The 19545-nt window shown below is 41.2% G+C and overlaps 1 protein-coding gene across 2 annotated transcripts in view; it reads left to right on the top strand.

Annotated features, from left to right (window-relative positions):
- col7a1 (collagen, type VII, alpha 1) overlaps nucleotides 1-19545 on the top strand; it is a 55310-nt gene that overhangs the window by 4433 nt on the left and 31332 nt on the right. For both annotated transcript variants that reach the window (XM_004544847.3, XM_004544848.3), the window contains exons 2-42: nucleotides 2967-3039; nucleotides 3152-3332; nucleotides 3420-3576; nucleotides 3675-3768; nucleotides 3880-4038; nucleotides 4129-4286; nucleotides 5237-5366; nucleotides 5677-5796; nucleotides 6632-6787; nucleotides 7030-7149; nucleotides 7238-7387; nucleotides 9650-9766; nucleotides 9961-10107; nucleotides 10201-10326; nucleotides 10437-10583; nucleotides 10842-10964; nucleotides 11168-11434; nucleotides 11545-11688; nucleotides 11826-11957; nucleotides 12056-12202; nucleotides 12407-12541; nucleotides 12651-12800; nucleotides 12883-13019; nucleotides 13132-13258; nucleotides 13384-13527; nucleotides 13974-14140; nucleotides 14371-14412; nucleotides 14600-14626; nucleotides 14717-14761; nucleotides 15100-15219; nucleotides 15298-15369; nucleotides 15481-15516; nucleotides 15603-15656; nucleotides 15752-15829; nucleotides 16046-16159; nucleotides 18323-18349; nucleotides 18440-18493; nucleotides 18602-18673; nucleotides 18745-18804; nucleotides 19122-19157; nucleotides 19240-19284. In XM_004544847.3, the coding sequence (XP_004544904.3) occupies nucleotides 2976-3039; nucleotides 3152-3332; nucleotides 3420-3576; nucleotides 3675-3768; nucleotides 3880-4038; nucleotides 4129-4286; nucleotides 5237-5366; nucleotides 5677-5796; nucleotides 6632-6787; nucleotides 7030-7149; nucleotides 7238-7387; nucleotides 9650-9766; nucleotides 9961-10107; nucleotides 10201-10326; nucleotides 10437-10583; nucleotides 10842-10964; nucleotides 11168-11434; nucleotides 11545-11688; nucleotides 11826-11957; nucleotides 12056-12202; nucleotides 12407-12541; nucleotides 12651-12800; nucleotides 12883-13019; nucleotides 13132-13258; nucleotides 13384-13527; nucleotides 13974-14140; nucleotides 14371-14412; nucleotides 14600-14626; nucleotides 14717-14761; nucleotides 15100-15219; nucleotides 15298-15369; nucleotides 15481-15516; nucleotides 15603-15656; nucleotides 15752-15829; nucleotides 16046-16159; nucleotides 18323-18349; nucleotides 18440-18493; nucleotides 18602-18673; nucleotides 18745-18804; nucleotides 19122-19157; nucleotides 19240-19284 (4581 nt within the window). In that variant the 5' untranslated portion in view covers nucleotides 2967-2975. The remainder of the gene's footprint in view (nucleotides 1-2966; nucleotides 3040-3151; nucleotides 3333-3419; nucleotides 3577-3674; nucleotides 3769-3879; nucleotides 4039-4128; nucleotides 4287-5236; nucleotides 5367-5676; nucleotides 5797-6631; nucleotides 6788-7029; nucleotides 7150-7237; nucleotides 7388-9649; nucleotides 9767-9960; nucleotides 10108-10200; nucleotides 10327-10436; nucleotides 10584-10841; nucleotides 10965-11167; nucleotides 11435-11544; nucleotides 11689-11825; nucleotides 11958-12055; nucleotides 12203-12406; nucleotides 12542-12650; nucleotides 12801-12882; nucleotides 13020-13131; nucleotides 13259-13383; nucleotides 13528-13973; nucleotides 14141-14370; nucleotides 14413-14599; nucleotides 14627-14716; nucleotides 14762-15099; nucleotides 15220-15297; nucleotides 15370-15480; nucleotides 15517-15602; nucleotides 15657-15751; nucleotides 15830-16045; nucleotides 16160-18322; nucleotides 18350-18439; nucleotides 18494-18601; nucleotides 18674-18744; nucleotides 18805-19121; nucleotides 19158-19239; nucleotides 19285-19545) is intronic.

Genomic DNA, 19545 nt, shown 5'->3' with positions numbered 1-19545 from the left:
TTATTATTTTTCGGTTTAGGAGGTTACTGCTTGCTTCTGACAGATCAAGGCTAAGACTAATTTAAATTCCAATTATTAGAAAATAGTTGTTTTCCTAATGAATTTAAAAGGTAACATAATCTATTTATGGTAAGGGTTAAAATAAGAAGTAGCTTTGATACCCAAAGTACTGCAAAAGTTTTCTGTTTATTGTGAGTCTTATCAAGTCTGGCAGCATGTGTCTTTCATGTGGGTTAGCTCTGATCAAAGCTCGTTGATAGTCAGTCTGGTTTTGGTCAGTGTTGCAACAAAATGCCAAGCTATAAAAGTCTCCAAATGTCAGACAATGTTACTGTTCTTTACATTCAGGCTCAGAAAATCACTCCAGTCTGATGCTGTCCTGCCACCAACATATGTAATTGGTTTGATCCACTTAAATGTTTTTTTTTTTCATGTTTCCTTCATTATATTGTGTGTTTACTTTAGCTACCATATCCCTACAGAGTAGATCTGATGTTTCTGTCTTTGGCTCAACATCTGTCAGCTATTTTCAGTAACTTTAATGCTGTGCCTGACTGCGTCAAAGATGAATCAAAGGTTTTCATGAAAACTCCACACCCACATCCAGAATGAATTTCTTCACCTAAAAAAAGCTGTCACCAAAATCATATTGGAAATTTCTTATGACCAAAACATGATAACAGTGAGATACACTGTAGAGAATAGTAATGCTGCAAGACGGTCTACAAGTGAATCAAGGATCTGTTGGATTTTTTTCCAGAATGGTGCATATTGTCTGTAAGGATCTGCCATCTGCATTCAGACATACAGTGGCCAAAGAGAAATATGGAGAAAAGATACGTTAAAGCTTTTTTATGGCCAAACTCCAACATGAGTTACACTAGTGAAGTTTAAGAGTGGATCTGATGCTCGCTGTAAAAAAATAGTCTTTTCTGACCACTATCCTTTGAGCAAAGATGGAAGGTGTGTGATGCACGATCACATGTACAGAAGCATGTATGCTCTGAATATGCATGTTATGTGAAGGGTGTGTGTGGAGGGAAGAGAATGAGAAGGACAGCTGTTAAAAAAAAAATTCAAACTCTTGTGTAAATTAGAAACATGAACGGGAAGTTTTGTTTGACACAGAATGAATGCAGACTTTCTTGCTGTGAGCTTGAAAGTTCTGGGTTCAAACGCTCCAGTTAGTTTGTGGTCTTTCTGCATGAAGTGTGCATGTTTTCGCTGTGTCTGCATGGGTATCCTCTGGTAACCCACGCTTCATCTTACAGTTCAAAGGCATGCATGATTCTAAATTGAATGTGGGTTTGAATGTGCCGTGGGTCGGTGATCTGTCCAGGGTATACCCTGCCTCCTACCCCATGACAGCTGGGAGAGGCTCCATCATCAGCAAGGATAAGTGGAAGCAAATGGATGGGTGGTTGCATTTTATTCTTTTAGGATCAACATGCACAGAGGTTCGTAGAGTGTATGTAAAAGATGGATAGCCTCTGGTAGGGGTCGGTGATATAACCTCAAAATGATATCACAATATTTAAAAGGAATTTGCAACAATAACTGCTTAACGCTTTAACAATAACTAAAGGAGCCTGTGCAATATTGTCACATAATAAAATATATTAAATATTAATAATTTCCACCTGACATGTTGTATCTTAGATTGAACCTTTTAAGCAGCTACCTTAATGCCTTTTTATGTTAAAGCAACATCAGGCTTGACTTAAACATTGCTTTTCCTACTTTAATAAATAAAGTGCAACAAACTAAAACATATAAGAATATACATTTACTGAATTGCTATTGTATGAGTAAAATTACAAATTGTCCAGGGTGGCTCAGCTCACTGTTTGCTGCTGTCATTTGAAGTAACACTTGCTTCTCCTTTGCCTGCTCTCACTGTGAGTGCACCTACTCACCAAACACACAAACTGCATGCGGAGTGGAGCTAGCATGAGACAGGTAATAGTGAAACAATCCACCTAAGCTGTTTAGTTATGTCAACTCACTTCCCAACATATAAAGAAAAGCTGGGGGTGTGAAATACGGCACTCTGTGTTGTTGATCTTTAACTGTTCTTTCCCTTTGTGGTCGTTAGCTGTTTTACTGGAAACTGCTGAATGCAAGAGGTGGACTCATACAGATCAGCCTGTTGCTTTTTGGAGTCCATACCTAGTGAGAGACATGCAAGAATATGACAAGTAAAAAAAATTAAAAATATACCATGTAAATCTTGTTGTTTAAGGGTTGGTATTAGTTAACGGAGCTATATATAGTATTTACTTTTTTTCTTCTTCAGATTTACAGGGTTTTTTGGGGTTTTTCTCTGAGGTCATCATTCACTATAATATTTAAAACAACACTCAGTCATATATACAAGGTTACTAATTTCTAAATGCATGCACAATGCTTTCTTTCAGGGCTTCTTGTTCACGTAATGTGTTCGTGTAGTGGTCTCTTCAGTGATGATGAATAACATTAATAGTCCATGAGGTAATATGGGGTGGTAGGTATTTGGACACTTTCTCACCAGGTGTGAGAGCTTCTTGGTGCAGTGCAAAACCTGGACTGCAGGACAGACTGGTATAAGAAAAGAGACCTCACGTGTTTGTGTTACAGGAAAACATGTTCAAAGTAATGAGGCTGACAAGAAATAAAGGCTGTCAGGTAGGTCAGAACAGGTATAGGCAGGAACAATGACTAGAATCCTAAGAAAATGCAGACAAATTACTGGATTGAACTACCCACAAATTATGCTATGGAACAAATGACTAATGAAATCCAGCTGAACAAGAAGAAAGTGGCAGTCAGCAGAAACCGGATTTTCAGTGTTGATGTTTACTATTAATAGATAGTGGTTAACAGAAATGAAGATGATATTAAAATATCTATATACAGTTTGTAATTTGTTCAGACTGTTTTTAGAGATGATATTAATGATAATATTACCTGTTCTTTGTGTGTCCCAGGTTGTGAAGATGTGGAGTTGGGTTTTCACTGTAACTGTCCTGCTGTGCTCTGTGAAACATGCTGAAGCTCAGGGTAAAATGCCTTTTGTTTGAATTAACTTCACTTTACCTTACTGTCACATCTTCCCTGACAGACATAATGTTTTATGTTGCTGTTTCTAATTCTTGTCCTTTATGTCCATCAGACAGGTGTGATAATGTACAAGCTGCAGATATAGTTTTCCTGGTTGATGGCTCTTCCAGTATTGGCCGACCTAATTTCCTGCAGGTTAAGGGCTTTATGGCTGGAATTGTAAAGCCATTCGCCAGCTCCGTGGGCGAGTCAGGGATTCGGTTCGGTGTTGCACAGTACAGTGACACCTCGAGGTGACTGAGAGTAATTAAAAACAAAACAACTAAAAAACACATGGCAGGTGCACAATTGTATATTAATGCACATTTTTCCATCATCAGAGTCGAGTTCACGTTGACTGCCTACCTGAATGGCACTGAGCTTGTCAACGCTGTCCAAAATATAAACTATAAAGGTGGAAACACACGCACTGGTGACGGCCTTAAGTTTGCCTCTGATAACTTCTTCAACCCCGCCTCTGTTCGGGATGTTCCAAAGGTCTAAGGAGTAGCTATACCATTATGATTGATAAATTATTATCTATTCAATGTAGCAGTTCTAGCTAATTTTATCTATGGACCCTCTTTAACTTTCAGATCATGATCCTAATCACAGATGGGAAGTCACAGGACAATGTGAACGAGCCAGCACAGAAGCTGCGCAGTCAGGGAGTTCATGTTTTTGCAGTTGGTGTGTGTTTTATCTGCAGTATTTCCTCAGTTATTCTGAATAATCTGGAATTATACCAGAGCTTCAGGTGAAGTGCTTTGTTTTCTTTGACAACTATTTTGTTTTTAACAGGCATAAAGAGCGCAGACAGGAATGAACTGGCTCAGATCTCGTCCCAACCCAGCAGTGATTTTACCTTCTTTGTTGGGGACTTCAAACTGCTGAACACGCTGCTTCCTCTTGTGAACTCTCAAGTTTGCACGAAAGCAGGAGGCGATTATGCTAGCGACGGTATATTTAACTTTAGAATTCAAAGAAATTAAACTGTCACAATTATTGTAAAACTACATGTGATTTTAACTGTGTCTCCTCTCTTCTTAGAGGCATTTGTTGGTCCATCCAACCTGCAGTTCATAGGCCAGACGTCTGACTCTCTCAGGTTCCGATGGAGTCCTGCAGGGGGCCCTGTGAGTGCCTATGTGATCCAGCACGTGCCACTCACTGGTCTGGGTCAACCAGTCATAGCAGAAATGCGTCAGGTGAGTTCAGGGGTGCGACCAAATAATCAGATTGAAGTGCTTCCTTTATTATTTCCTTTAGTATAGGATACACCTTTACACACCACCTGATGATTCACAAGAAATTATCAACATGATTGACAAGTGGAGCAGATTGCATAAACGTTACATTTTAAGTTCATTTTTCATTTATTGCCGTAAACTACTGATGTGTTTAGAATTTTGTAAAACACAGCTTAAACAATTATAAAGTGTATTACTTATATCATAGTATGTTTAAGATTCACTATAAATTGATTTGCATTAGTTACTGTACATCTACAGCTCTATTGTATCATTAGTTTTTTAATCAGGTTAGCTGACACTGAATTGGATGTGACTGATGGATTAAATTTTATGCTGGTCCCAAAAAGATTTATTAAACAAAGGAAGAAATGAGTTATACAGGATCTTTTCTTCAGCAGGAAAAAATAATAAAAGAAGATTTATGTCATTTAATAGTATATAATATATTTCTTTTTCTTTAAAATGTGCATTTTGTGGTTCATCTTTGAACTTTGTTGTTTTTATATGGCTGTCACCTGCCAAACGAGTCTTCTAAGTCTCCTTCGCACGTTTCTTTCACCCCATGACTTCTTCCACTGATGTCGAGGTAACGTGACCTCAGGTGTTGAAGGATTTTAGAGAATGAGCAAAGGTGCATTTATGTGACCTACACTGAAACAGTTAATTGCCGTTTTACGAGCCAGACGAAATCCTGCTTTGCTCGAGAAGCATGTGTGTTCAGGCTGAGTATAAACATGTCTAATGGGTGGATCTTCTTCAAGGAAAAGGAAAAATTAAAGTGTGGCAGAGCAAAGCATTGCATTCACTTCTGTGTACCTTGGCATGATGGTGATGATTTATTTTTCAGTCATACACGTGTTTTAGGAGTCTCAGTTTACAAAGATCACCCCTGTCCCAACCTGCAGGATAGTGTCACTGCCAATCAGAGGACCTACACTGCACGAGGTTTAAGGTCAGGAACAGACTACCTGGTGACTGTCATCGCCCAGTACCCCAACAGTGTGGGAGACTCTGTTTCTGCCAAGCAACGGACCAGTGAGTACAAAGTGAACGACTCAACAGAGACACAAGAGACTGACAAAACACTTATGAATGTCAAAGTATCCTTGGGCAAGTTACCGAACCCTAGTTGTCTCTGATTCATCCATTAATCAAAGTGTGAGCATTTGAATGTTGGTTTAAGAGTGGCTAAGAATCGGAAAAAGCACTTTTATCAATGTGAGTGTCAATACATGAATTAGCTTTGTAATAAGAAAATGCTTTGAGTTCTCAGATTAAGTAGACAAGCGCTAGATAAGTATCGGTCCATTTGCAATATGAAATAGCCCATTTTCTCTTCACATAGGGTCATTGCCAGGTGTCTCCAGTCTGCGCTTGGTGCAAGCAGGTTTCTTTTCTCTCACTCTGGGCTGGAATCAACCTTCAACTCCTGTCCAGGGCTACAGAATCACCTACGGACCACAAGGTCGGGCACACATGTATTTGTTCTGTTTCCTGCCTGTTTTGGTAATCCGTTCTTATCCTATAATGTCAGAATAGCCCTGCCACGATGTTAACCTTGGCAGAATTATGAAAAAAAAGGAAAAGAAGTCAACACTAGTCAATAACTGTTACTTTTTATGGCATCCAGGGGCCATGCAAAGGGTGTGTAGCAGTATGGGTTCAGTGTGATCAACATTAGCTTCGGTAACATCTAACTTCCCTCAGGCACTGGCTGTCAGCTGGGATGTTTATAACCTTATAATTACCTAAAATATCAAATACATTTTATCATCGCTGATCATGAAGCTCGGCAGACTGAGAAAACTTTTGCTTATGTCATGGACTGTGAGTCATTTTGTCTTCACATTTATAGCACCCGGGTGTGTCAGGAGGTCTGGGTGGGTGCTTAGGCTGTGATTCAGGAGAGGAAAGTGGGCCCCGAGGGCTCATATAAGCTTTTTCTCTCACCACATGCTGTGCCAGTATCAGTTCTTCTGAAGAATGCCACGCTAAGCCACCCTGTCAATCTTACACTGCCACGTCAATGGGTGCATTGTAGTGAGCATGCGCAGCATGGAGTGATGTTCCTACCTATTCACAGTGCACCGTTTGACATTTATAATACAGTGAAACCAGGCAAAGATAGACACCTACATTCTGCACAGGCACACGGCCTTTCTCAGTATGCTCGAGACTAATCAAGCACAGGCGAGGCCCTAAAGGCAAAAACATTCTGTCTGAATGTTCGAACATAGCGCACAGTATAATTTGCGATTGCTCTTAGGGCATTTATTAGTTAATTGCTCTTCTCTGTGTAGGTCAGCCGGCAGCTCAGCTGTTGGAGCGGACACTGTCTGCAGGCTCCACATCTGTCACCTTGGAGTCACTTCAGCCCGACACAGAGTACGTCATCAGCCTCTACCCCTTGTTCCCACGAAACTCTGCATCCCCGTCTGTCCTCAACGCCCGCACACGTGAGTTCGTCCTCTCGCCTGCTGTTAATCCTTTTGCCGCTGCTATATAATGTTCCTGTAATGTGAGCGACCATAGTCAGCAGGTAAAATACAATAAGTGGTACAGTTTGCCACAAATACACAGAAATGATCAATTATAGTGCCTGATCTAAGTGATACTGTCTCCTTGTGTTGACCTTCAGTATTTATTTAACATTATTTAACATTATCTTCACGTCTCTCTGTTTATGTTTTTGTGCTAGTGAGCCTTGAGGTTGTGCAGCAGTTATCAGTGGAGACGGAGTCAGAGGGCAGTGTTCGTGTGCGATGGCGAGGTGTCAGCGGTGCGAGGGCGTACCGTCTGGTCTGGGGACCGTTTACAGGTCGAAGGACACATCAGACATCATTTTTTTTAACAGCATTTATTTACTGCGTCACATATCTTTACGTCTTTGTTTTTTGTTCACTTAGGTCGTGATGTAGAGACCGTGGAGGTCGGTGGTGACATCAACTTCTACACGTTGTCCGGGGTCCAGCCAGATACTGAGTACATTGTTACTATTATCCCACTGTACGAGGGAAACACAGAGGCCTCTCCAACAACGGCCAGATTCAAGATAGGTAGGCGTGCTTTCAGTTGTCTGCCACACCACCAAACTTCTCCTCTGTTCTCATCCCATCAGTGACTCACAGTACGTTGGGGCAACAATCTACTTTCCAGTTTTCCCGTTTCTCTAGAAACTAATTGTCATAAAGAATGCTGTTTGAATTTTGCTCCTGCCTTCTATCCTGTCCTGCCAAGTGCAGCAGCAGGAAGAAGATGGGGAGAAAAATAAAGCGATAGAAATCCTCCTTGCGGTTTATCTCTATTTTAAAATGTCTACATGTGTTACTGTTTAGGGCTGTTTTGTTTGGGGAACATTTTGTAGCACACCTACGCCCTCGTTACACACACACACACACACACACACACACACACACACACACACACACACACACACACACCATCTGCCTCTCGTGAGCAGCTCCCATATGCTGTCTCTTCATTTGGACCAGTGTTACTTGAGTCACTGTGGGGACACAACACTGAGCAGTGGAGTAATGGGAATGGAGAACTGGAAACTTTTTTGTGGCTCAGTTCTGCCATCAGAGGACTAAGATGTATACAACATGTTCTCTTAAAGCACTTTGTTGTGTGTGTAAGCTTCAAGTTACCTTTTCATTATCAAACTTTTCTTTGACCTTTGGACCTTTATCGGACACACATCGATGTAGTTGCAGCTCAGTTACAAGAAAAGTCCTGTGCTCATTCACAGCATTGGAGAAACGTGTTTGTTTGTCTCGTGGCTGCCGACCTGTGTGATGATTTCTTGTCCACTACGTTGACAGCCTCAGGGCGGAGGTGTGGTATTAAATCTGTTTCTGATTTACTTAGCTGTCAATCATTACACTGCTTTCTTGACACTGTAGCTTTAATGCAATTTCACAAAAGATTCCTCAACCACGAAGATCTGTTTTGACACGAACGTGTACAATTTGCATATGCAGGCTAACATACTGCAACTGGCTGCTGTACAAATGATAGATTTTCAATGGTTTAAGAGTGGCATGCATGTCCATGTTCACTTTTCCTCTGTAGCCACTCAGATATCCAGTTATATCAAAAAGAATAATGTGCAACACCTTGATTATTATCTTTTGTCAGACATTTGGTTGTTGCTTTGCTGATGTGTTTGTCCTGTTGCATGGCCAAATTTAGCTGTTGGACAGATGGCCTCAAATTTGACTTTTATTTTTAGAATACTTTGATTTACAGAGGCATTATGGTTGAGTCAGTGACTGCAAGGTGCCCAGGTCTTTTGGTCAAAAGAGACTAAAATCACCCCTCCACCTCTGTGTTTGTGCTAATGTGCCGTGTTTGGTTGTCACCAAATGTGGTGCACTGTACTGCTCCAGAGTTCTTGTGGCTTGTTCAGATGCAACTTTGCAAACCTAAGCCACACTGCCATGTTCTTTTTAGAGAGAAGAGGCTTTCCCCTGGCAATGCTTGTAAATAACCCATACTTGTTCTATCTTTTTCTGATTATACTGTCATAAACTTTCATTTAACATGCTAGCTGGGGCCTGTAGAGACTGAGGTTTTGTTTTTTTTGCAGTTTCTCTGAGCATTGCACAGTCTGACCTGTGGTTGAATTTGTTAGGATGTCCTGGGAAGATTGTGAGAATCTGTTAAAACAGACCTGAACGTCTTTTTTTATGAAGGTGCTCACAATTGCTTATGACCAGTTAATCAAGTACATTTGATTCGCAACAAATGCCTGGTACTTACCCTATTTACTGCTATAAAAATTGTACTTGTATCAACTTTAAAGAAGGCAAGTTTCATGTTCGATGGAGTTACTTTCAGTCTTATAATAATCTATCACGACACCATATGAAGTGTGTCTGGGAATAGATCTTTGTGTGTGGCTGTAGCTCTCGTGGTAGACTAGGTGTCCAGTAATCATGGGCATCTATTTAAGTGCAGAAGCGTCTTTCAGTCCTCCTGGCACAAGATACAAAAACAATAAGTTGCTCTTATTTAGTGTGTGTGTGTGTGTGTGTGTGTGTGTGTGTGTGCGTGTTTGCACGCATGTGTGTGTGAATTAGTGACTGTGGAGTAAAAAAGCTCCAGGAGTCCATGCATGTAGTAATTCTGCAAGAACAGAATTTGTAGTATGGCAAATGTACCTTGAAAGTGGGTTTGTCACCCACTATTTATACTGAATGGAAAGTCTGCAGCCATTCTAAACAGAAGATGCAATTACAGAACATAATAAGCCATCCCATGTACATATAAACATTTCAAAACATATTGCATAATGTATTATTTTTTCCCCTCAGAGCGTCAAGAGCAGCAGGTCCTCAGAGCAGCTATCACCAGTCCCTCCTCTATCCGCCTCACCTGGAGACTCATTCAGTCCTCTCAAGGGTATCGGCTGGAGTGGAGGGAGGGGGAAGGTTAGACATACATATACCATGAAAGCAAAATTTTAAAAAATAAATTCTTATGATTTTTTCCCAACTTTGCCAGCTTTAGTTTTGTATTCTATTATATCCCAACTTTAAATAGAAACAGAAAGCATATACTGCACTGATATTATATATAGAGTGAGAAAAAGTTGATCCCTGTTCACTGTTCTTTTGTGCTTCAGGAGGCCCTGTCCGGAGCCTGTCCTTTCCAAGAAGCACCACCAACTCTGTGCTCACAGGCCTGAAACCAAACACAAAATATATCTTCACCTTGTACACCCTGTTCGAAGGTCGTGAGGAAGCCACACCTGTCTCCACCACATTCAGAGGTCCGCCTTGAACCCTAAACTGATTTTGGATTTACTGTATGGGTCATAAACATGCTGATTGTGCCAGAATCACTTTGACCCTTGATTTTGCAGAGGAACAGCCAGTGGGAAGGGTTTCCAACCTGCGAGTGGTGGAGTATCTGGGCAGCACTGTCAGACTTGGCTGGACCGGTGTAGCCGGAGCCACACAGTACAGAGTTATCATCTTGAACACTGACTGTACGCTGAACTTAGTCATTTAAAAAGAAAAACAAATCAATATCTTCTGTTGCCAAATGAATAAAAACATGATTGGTGGTAAAATTTCTGTATGATTCATGTCATGTCAGCGCAAACAGAAGAAGTACGACTCATTCCTGGAAACCAGACGACCCTTGACCTCAGAGACCTGATAGTGGGGGTCTCGTATGGTGTCAGTGTCACGGCACTGGTGGGAGAAAACGAAGGAGACCCGGTGACTGTCAATATCAAACCAGGTGAGTTTGGGAAGCTACTGACATTCTGATTCTCCTGTGTCTTTCTTTTACCTGCCAATTTCAGCAACAACAAAAAACAAACAAACAAAAAGATCATCACATTCACTTGACTCAATGGCAGATGTGTTTGTTTGTTTTTTATCTTTGAAAACCTTGGACCCTGAATGGACCTCTGTGAAGTTCAGGCTTTAGCCACAGTTTTTTCCTTAAAAGCACCGTGATGCTATATTTTATTAATCATTTTATTAATGATTGCAGAGCAAGTTGTGGGAAGGGTGACTAATCTGAGAGTAATAAATGCAAATAGTCGGAGAATTCGAATTACCTGGACAGGTGTTACCGGAGCAACGGGGTACAGGGTTACTTGGAGACAAGGCAACAGTAGGTGTTATGTATATAAATATTATCTCATATATATATATATATATATATATATATATATATATATATATATATATATATATATATATATATATATATATATATATATATATATATATATATATAAAATCGTTTAGATTTCTTCTCTGTTTTAGCTTGATTAATTTAGATTTTTTTGTAACCCCATGTTCTCCCTTTTGTAGGTGCAGAACAATCCCGTACTCTGGGAGCGGAGCTCACGGCCTTCACCCTAGAAGGCCTGCAGCCAGATGAGGCACTAATAATTGGTGTTGCAGCTGTTGCTGATCAGCGTGTTGGAGAGGTGGCCACGCTGGCTACTCAGACCAATCCCCAAAGTGGGTTATTGTCTGGACTTCGTGTCCTTGACATCACGCCTCAGAGAATACGCATTACGTGGACACTTTCCTCGAGGGCAACTGGGTATAAGATCACGTGGCGCCGTGATGATGGTTTGTAATTATTTGCATTAAAAGCAAATGCATGCATTTACATGGAACCACATACATGATTAATAAATAAAAGAATGTGTTAGTGTCAAACAATATTCTGCTCGCTGCAGGAGTCGAAACTAGTCGTCAAGTTGATGCCAGTGTTTCTACCTACACTATCGATGGACTGCAGCCAGATTCGGCTTACACAGTGCAGGTTTCTACACTGACTGGATCTCGAGAAGGGACTCCTGCAGTTCTAGATGTCAAAACAGGTATCTCACTAGATCAGCCAAATACCCAGAACAACAGGTGCAAAGTGTATCTTTTTACATAAACCTAGCTGTGAGTGTGGATTACTTGGAATATTTTAAAGTAAACAATGCTTAGTATTTCCTGATCCTACTCACAGAACCAGATCAGTCCACGGTTGGGACTGTGACATCACTGCAAGTCCAGGAGGGCCGCGGAGAGGTTGTCCGAGTCACCTGGGTTGGCATGCAGGGAGCAACATCTTATCGTGTGTCTTGGAGGAGAACAGATGGTGTGTGGTTTTGTTTCTTCTTTTGTCTCTTCTGATATTAAGGTGTTATAAAAGCTTGTTTCTCTTAGATCACTCACTCTTGCTGTGTTTTGCTGTAGGTGGTGAAGAGAGGAGTCAGCTGGTAGCTGGAGATGTGACAGCAGTGGATTTAGACCAGCTGGACCCTGGAGTTCAGTATGAGGTGCAGGTCATGGCTTTAGTCCAAAACAGAGAGGGAGCCCCGGTATCTGTCAGCGTTACCACACGTGAGTCCTGACTTTTGGATATAATTGCAGGAAATGTGTTTTAGAGGTAATTCACAAATACTGATTGGTGCTAACATAAACCTTCAGGAATATACAGGGTTCTGTGAAGCCTTGCTGCAAAATCTCAAATTTCACAGAAAACCGTTGAAATGTACAAAACTGACTGATAAAGGGGATAAATTGACTACATCTGAATGCACACAGCTGGTGATTATACCCCGCCTTCATTGCCTACCACAACTTTACGAGTGGTAGAGGTTACCCAGGATTCTGTGCGGCTAGGCTGGAGTCCTTTACAAGGTGCCACCGGATATATTCTTCGTTGGAGAGAAGAATCAGGTAAGGCATCGCGGTATACATGTTCACTTTTTTGTTTTGTTTCAACTTCTACATGCTTGCATTGTTAACATTATGCATTTCATTTAATCCCACTGTTCACATTTCTCAGATAGTGGTCGAGTCTTGTCCGTCACGCTGCCTGCTTCATCTAGCTCTTATGAGGTGCCCGGGCTGCGTTTGGGCCTTCGATATCGATTTAGCCTGCAACCCAACTTTGCAAGTGGACTAGGAGGGGAAAGCTCTGTAGTTGGACGCCCTGGTAAAACAAACACATGTTCTTTCATATGCTTTTGTTTAAGAATGCATCGCTTACTAACCCTGACACACACCTCTGTTTGCAGTGTGTGCGCTTGGGTCTCTAGATGTGGTGTTTCTGGTACCTGCGTCCACTGATCGTATTAATCTTGCAAGACCTTTACGTGAATTCCTCACAAATACAGCAGAGTCTCTCATAACTACTGGAGCCCTCAACACACAGGTACTTTTTGTCAAAAAAAAGTCTCACAACAGATCAGGGAAATGCACAACTGTTTTTTTTCCAGTCCTTTTTTAGCTTTTACTTATGGGCTATTTTTTTAAATCTGTTTCAGATTGGGGTTGTAGTATATGGTTCTAGACCCAAAATATGGTTCCTGCTCAATCGCCATGCCAGATCTGACACCCTTCTTCAAGAGATTCAGTCCATACCCTTTGATGAAAGCCCAGGGAGCAACATCGGTTGGGATTTTTGTCTTTCTCCTTATCATTTCTGACAGTCCTTTGATGTTCTTACTGAGTGCCATCTGAGCAGCTACTTTGTTTTGTGCGATGACATTTGTGATATTGCCTGTCACCCTCTGCAGGTGAGGCGGTAACATTCACCAGACAATATGTCCTGACCCCATCAGCTGGACGGAGACTAAGGGTCCCTGGTGTTGTTGTCATCATCGCTGACAAACGTTCCAATGACGACCTGAGCCTTGCAGCCAGCAGTCTCAAAGTTACAGGTTTTCTTTCAGAGGATCACTGACATGAAGTCACAATATTAACAGAATATAATAGAATGACAGCTGCTTTAACTTGGATGGGTGTTACTGCCTGGTCCCTATGAAGGCAGCATATTTGACAGAATTGGAACAGTTTAGTTGGGACATATCTACCACAAAAGTGTGTCTAAAAATGTAGGAAGCCATGTGTTCAATCTAAAAATAAATGAAAACCATTAATAGAATGAAACATCTGAAAGCATCTTGAACAGAGCCGGACACACTGCACATCATGCTGAGATATGCCGAGTATTTGGCATATCAAATTTTAATAAACAATTTAATTAATTAACAATGCTTACAAAATAATTCCACAAATAGTTTGTTCAATTGCAGTACACTACAGACATGATCTTTTCTGCCTTGCAAACAAATACTGTTGATTTTTCTGTTTGCATGTTTGCTAGGTGTGAAAGTCCTAGCTGTTGGTGTCGACCAGGCAGACACTGTGGAGCTGTATCAGGCTGTGTCAGATGGCAACAACAACCTCTTGTATACAAGCTATCCAGCGCAGCTGAACACGCTACAGTCTAATCTAGCCGACTTGCTCTGTGGTATTGCCAGAGCGCAAGAGGTGGGAAGAAACCAGAAAAAATATTTTGTTTACAATCTTGAATTAGAGTTAAGCTTGGTGTGATCTGGACTGACATGTACTTAAAAAAAGAAGAAGGCAAACAAAACAGCTAGTTTTCCAGTAACTATTTAAACATCTGTAACACTCACATTAGTGAATATGTGTCGATTATTTTAACGGTGATAAGAATTAAAGTCTAAATCTCAGCTGTTTCTGTTGATGTTTTTTAGACTACTCAAGATACAGATGAGTGCACCATTCAGTGCCCTCTGGTAAGTTATTGTGTACCGTCATGCTGTATTTTTACATTTTATAACCTATAACCACAAACTGACTGATGTAAGCTGCTCCGATTAATTGCTTGTTAATTATGTAACTGATAAAAGCAAGAGCTTTCTTCTGTTGCCGTTCATATTGTAATTTCTAAATCTTTGGTGTTATTTTTTAATTTTCTTTTAGGGTGACAAGGGAGAACGTGGAGAAAAGGTATTGAAGAGCTGAAGTTGCACTTTTTTTTTCTCCAGTGGTCTTGTTCTTCAGCTTTTAAGATGCTGTTTCCTTTGTTTGAACCCACAGGGTGAGAGAGGCAGAGATGGTGCAGATGGACGCAAGGGAGAGCCTGTGAGTCATTTAATTGTACTGAATTTGATGATTCAGTTTGGCATTGCAGTAGTGCAGTGTTACTGCAAATGGATATTGATATGACATTTTAGCAAGCGTCCAGTTATTGAGTGTAAAGTCAGTCCAGGCAGGCCACAAAGTCTGGTTCTGTCGCAAATCCAGCAAATCAATATCAGCCCACAACAGTGTTGGCTCAGCTGAACGTGTTAACTGGCAGCTCTACACAGGTTGTGCTGTTTAAGTTGCTTTAGCCTGCCTATGGTTAATGCAAATCTGCATGTCGGTTTGCAGTCCACCGCCATGCTAGCTCTTTCTTGAAAATAGCAATCTTCATACAGGGTCGTGATGGTTTGCCTGGGAGAGATGGCCCCAGAGGCCCTGAAGGTCGTCCAGGAACACCAGGCCAAAGTGTCCCAATTGACCCTTCGCTAGTGGTAAAAGGAGAAAAGGGAGAGCGAGTAAGTGTAGCTGAAATCATTCTAAACCATACAAACCAGCCAAAACAGAAGCAAACTAATATGCCGTGTTCTCTTTAGGGTTTTCCCGGTATTGATGGAAATCCAGGGTTACCAGGGCGACCAGGTGCCCCTGGAAATGCAGGTGTTCCTGTGAGTAGAGTGACTGGAACCCACAGATTGACTGTTTATGATTTTGTTAGCAGCGAGTCAATAAAATACTGTTACTTATTATTATTTTTTTTTTATTTTTTTACTGCACAGGGTTCACAAGGCTTACCTGGTGTCAGAGGAAACCCAGTAAGTAGCCCCAGCCGTCCTGTACCAGAGAGTTGTTGGTGACCGGGTTTGAACTGCAGTGTTTCCTTTGTTTTCTGTTGTTCTAGGGTGAACCAGGAACACCAGGACCACTGGGGCCCAAGGGTGATAAAGGTGAAAGGGTGAGCTTAAAAACATCTTAACCTTTTTTTTCCAATTCAGAAAAAAGGTGAAGTATTATTATTCCACTGTTTACTGCACTTTGTTGATATTTTAGGGTGAACCAGGTTCTGTGACATCTGGTGGTGGGGGTCTTCCAGGGAGGAAAGGAGAACCAGGCATTCCAGGAACAGATGTAAGAAAAGCACCAGATAACCAGTCAGGATGTTTCTTATGTTGACATTCACAGCATTCTTTAACTTCTTTTAAATAGCCAGTGTAATCCTAAAACCCACAGTGGGCCAAAGTGTCACCTGTAAAATCTTAGGTGTAGAAGAGAGTGTAGTTAAAATGGTTTGTATGGTCATCCATCATTCATATGTACTGACTTGAGTTTTTGTTGTGTGGCAAGGGTATACCAGGTCGGCTAGGCAGGGACGGCACCAAAGGAGAACCTGGAGTTCCAGGGACACGAGGCCAGGATGGTCGCCCAGGAATACCAGGAACACCAGGGCTTTCAGTCAAGGTTTTTCTCCTGCATTGTTTCGCTTCTACTAAGAAAAGAAATAGATTTCCATAGTTAATTCTTTTGACATCAGATTTCTAAAGTGCCCTTACTCATGTCTCATGTATGTATGAGCCCACATCCTTTCCTAGTGCAAAACACTGACCGCCAGGTTGACTTCTGTGCAGAAGTTTTGTTCTCTGCCATATCGGTGCTAAAACGTATCTTAAACTATCTACTTAGCACTTTTAATTCTTATTCTTATTTTTATTTTTATATCTATTTAAGCGTTTATGACAGTATGTTTGCACTAAACACCGCAGCAATTTCCTAATGTTGTAAACCTGCTCAACATTTGGCAATAAAACCCTTTCTGATTCTGATTCTGATTCTGAAACTACCCAGTCAGTTTCCCTTAGCTCTGTTACAAGTACAAGGAAACAGCAGCAGTTTCAAATGCAATGAATATTTGCTCTGTTTTTATATACAAGCTTATTATATACTGGTCATTATATACTTGGGTGGGTACAGTTTTTTCACTCAGTTCTTTCCATTATTTCCATTCCTACTGGGAAAACAGCTGTTGGATATGGTTTATGAACTCTGTGGAGCATTTCTCCAACAAGAAACTGTTATTGTCAGAGTGTCACACATGGTGGTAGTATTGAGCTGCCTGCATATTTCATCAGTGGAATATCAATCATTGGCTGTATATGTAAAGAAATCCTTGGGCAGTTTTTCTTTGGTTGGAGGTTTTTATCCAGGTTTCTACTTTTCAGTTTTCCACTCCATATTTAAAAAGTCTCGGGTCTTTTTTCTTCTTTTAATGTATTAAAAATCCAGTTTTCATATTCAATAACAGAGACTGATGCTAAATGGCCTGTATTTGTATAGCGCTTTACTAGTCCCTAAGGACCCCAAAGCGCTTTACACATTCAATCATCCACCCATTCACACACTGGTGATGGCAGCTACATTGTAGCCACAGCTGCCCTGGGGCGCACTGACAGAGGCGAGGCTGCCGGACACTGGCGCCACCGGGCCCTCTGACCACCACCAGTAGGCAACAGGTGAAGTGTCTTGCCCAAGGACACAACGACCGAGACTGTCCGAGCCGGGGCTTGAACTGGCAACCTTCTGATTACAAGACAAACTGCCAACTCTTGAGCCACGATCGCCCCAGAGACTGATGCTGTTTGATTTTGCGAAGTCTGAAGTCTGGACATGAATTACCCTGTCTATCATAGTGTTCACTGGTCACTGGCTGGGGATAAAGGGACAGATCGATCAGCTGTGGTGACCCACTGGGAAATAATGAAGAAAAATCTCATCCTTTATTCTCTTTCCCAGCAAAGTTTCCAATTCTTCAGTTATTTTATAAGAATGTCGCGTTATTAACAGATCATTGCATTATGTCAATCTGCTTTAGTTTTAAGGTACCGTAAATCCCGGACTACAGAGCGCACCTGATGAAAAGCCGCATGCTCTAATCCTAGAAAGAATCAATTTTGCACTTGTACAGGCCGCACCGGATTTTAAGCCGTATGCGTTTCACTTGTAATATGAGATATCTGCACAAAAATATTACACGTGAGGATTTTTAACGTTTAATTTAATCCGTAAGGTAACATAAACGTTATGGTAACATACAAAAATACATACTGCAAATGCTTTTTTTCCTCAAACAGCGGCTGTAACACGGCTACCTTTAAGTATACGTACGTATCGGTAACACACAAATTACGCTGCGTATGTTGTGTTTTTTTTACGGAACAGTGCACAAACAACATTACAACGTCTCTTAACAACCGGTAAAAATATATACGTATATATACTACTTATCAATTTTATTGGTCTACTGTTACCAGGCAAAATGTTTTTGGCCGCATGACAAAAAATATGCATTAGCCGCACGTCAGTATAAGCCGCAGTGTTCACAGTGTGGGGAAAAAAGTAGCGGCTTATGACCGCAATAAAACAATACATAAAACAGCAGAGACGTCCTTTGTTTGTTTTTTGGGTTTTTTTTTTTACAGATCAACCTGTGAGTTTGTGTGCATACACATGACGCACATCAGTCTCTTGGGAAACCTATTATAGAGTAACAATGTTCTGAGTCCTCGTTCTCCCCCCGGTTGTTTTCTCAATCTGTCTTTCTCTCTCCTCCTCCACTTTTTTCTACAGGGAGACAAGGGAAGCCCAGGAGAGAGGGTGAGTCACACCATCACCAACTTGTCCTTTCACTGCGAAGGACCACACGAGCAGAATGATTTCTCACCTTTTATTTCTTTTTGCTGACAGGGACCTCCAGGAGTAGGCAGCGGGGTGGCAGTGAAAGGCGAGAAGGGCTCCCCTGTAAGAGCTGTCAATCGCAGACAGTGTGCTGACACATTATTTTGAAGGTTGGCTCTGTGTACAAGCAAGGCATATTTTGCATTTACTAATTGCTTTTTGTATTATCAGGGTATTCCAGGACTTCAGGGACCTCGGGGTCCTCCAGGACCTGCAGGACTTGAGGGCAGAAAAGGGGAGAAGGTAGTTGCCTATTGAGTCGGTTTAAGAGTGGTGCAATGTGTTTATTTCACAGGCCTGTGATTATTTTTCAGGGTGACAGTGCCGAAGGACAACCTGGACCTCCAGGCAAAAATGGGGAACCTGGGGACAGGGTAGGTCAGACACATGGGTGTTTAAAAAGCATGGCTCATAGTACAGTATGATGAAGATGTATCCATTTTATGCAGTAAATATCAGAAAGAACAGACAGGATGATGAAGGCGGCTTAGATAAATAAATACATGTGAAAAAAGGGCTTCTGTGCCTTACAGTTAGAGAGTTTTGAGGAAATGCTTTCTAAATGGCCATGTTTGGGTGCTGAGAAATCCTGCTAATTAGGAAACAGTGTAATTAGAAACAGAAATAAATTCATAACCCCCTCAGTGGAGCTGATAAATTTAGGGTTGAACATTTTGTTTCTGTTTTTCAGGGGCCCCGTGGGCCTCCAGGAGAAATTGGCAGCAAGGTAAGACGATGGCAGGGAAAAAAATAAACTTTTGCCATTTTTCCAAAAGAATAATGACTTCTATCACTCTCTTTCCTGATAGGGAGACAGAGGGCAACCAGGTGAGCCTGGATCACAGGGAGATAGGGTGAGTCACATGACATGAGACTGAATCTTTCTTTGTGTCACTGTTTATTCGTCTTTCTGTTATATGGATCAAGATAACTTTTCACAGTATTTGGGGCCCCTTTTCTATAAGATTCAACATTCATTAAAAAAAAATAATCGTGATGATGTAACAGCTGGAGTCCTTTTATGCTACTCACAAAAAAAAAATCTGAATGAATGAATAAGTAACGAGGTCATAAAATGATACTGTATATCAAAGAGCCCGAGAAAAGAAACAGTC

The sequence above is a fragment of the Maylandia zebra genome, linkage group LG5 (genome assembly GCF_041146795.1).
Source record: "Maylandia zebra isolate NMK-2024a linkage group LG5, Mzebra_GT3a, whole genome shotgun sequence".
Taxonomy (NCBI): Eukaryota; Metazoa; Chordata; class Actinopteri; order Cichliformes; family Cichlidae; genus Maylandia; species Maylandia zebra.
Note: the sequence above shows the minus strand (reverse complement) of the source record. Positions and strands in the feature narration are given on the sequence as shown.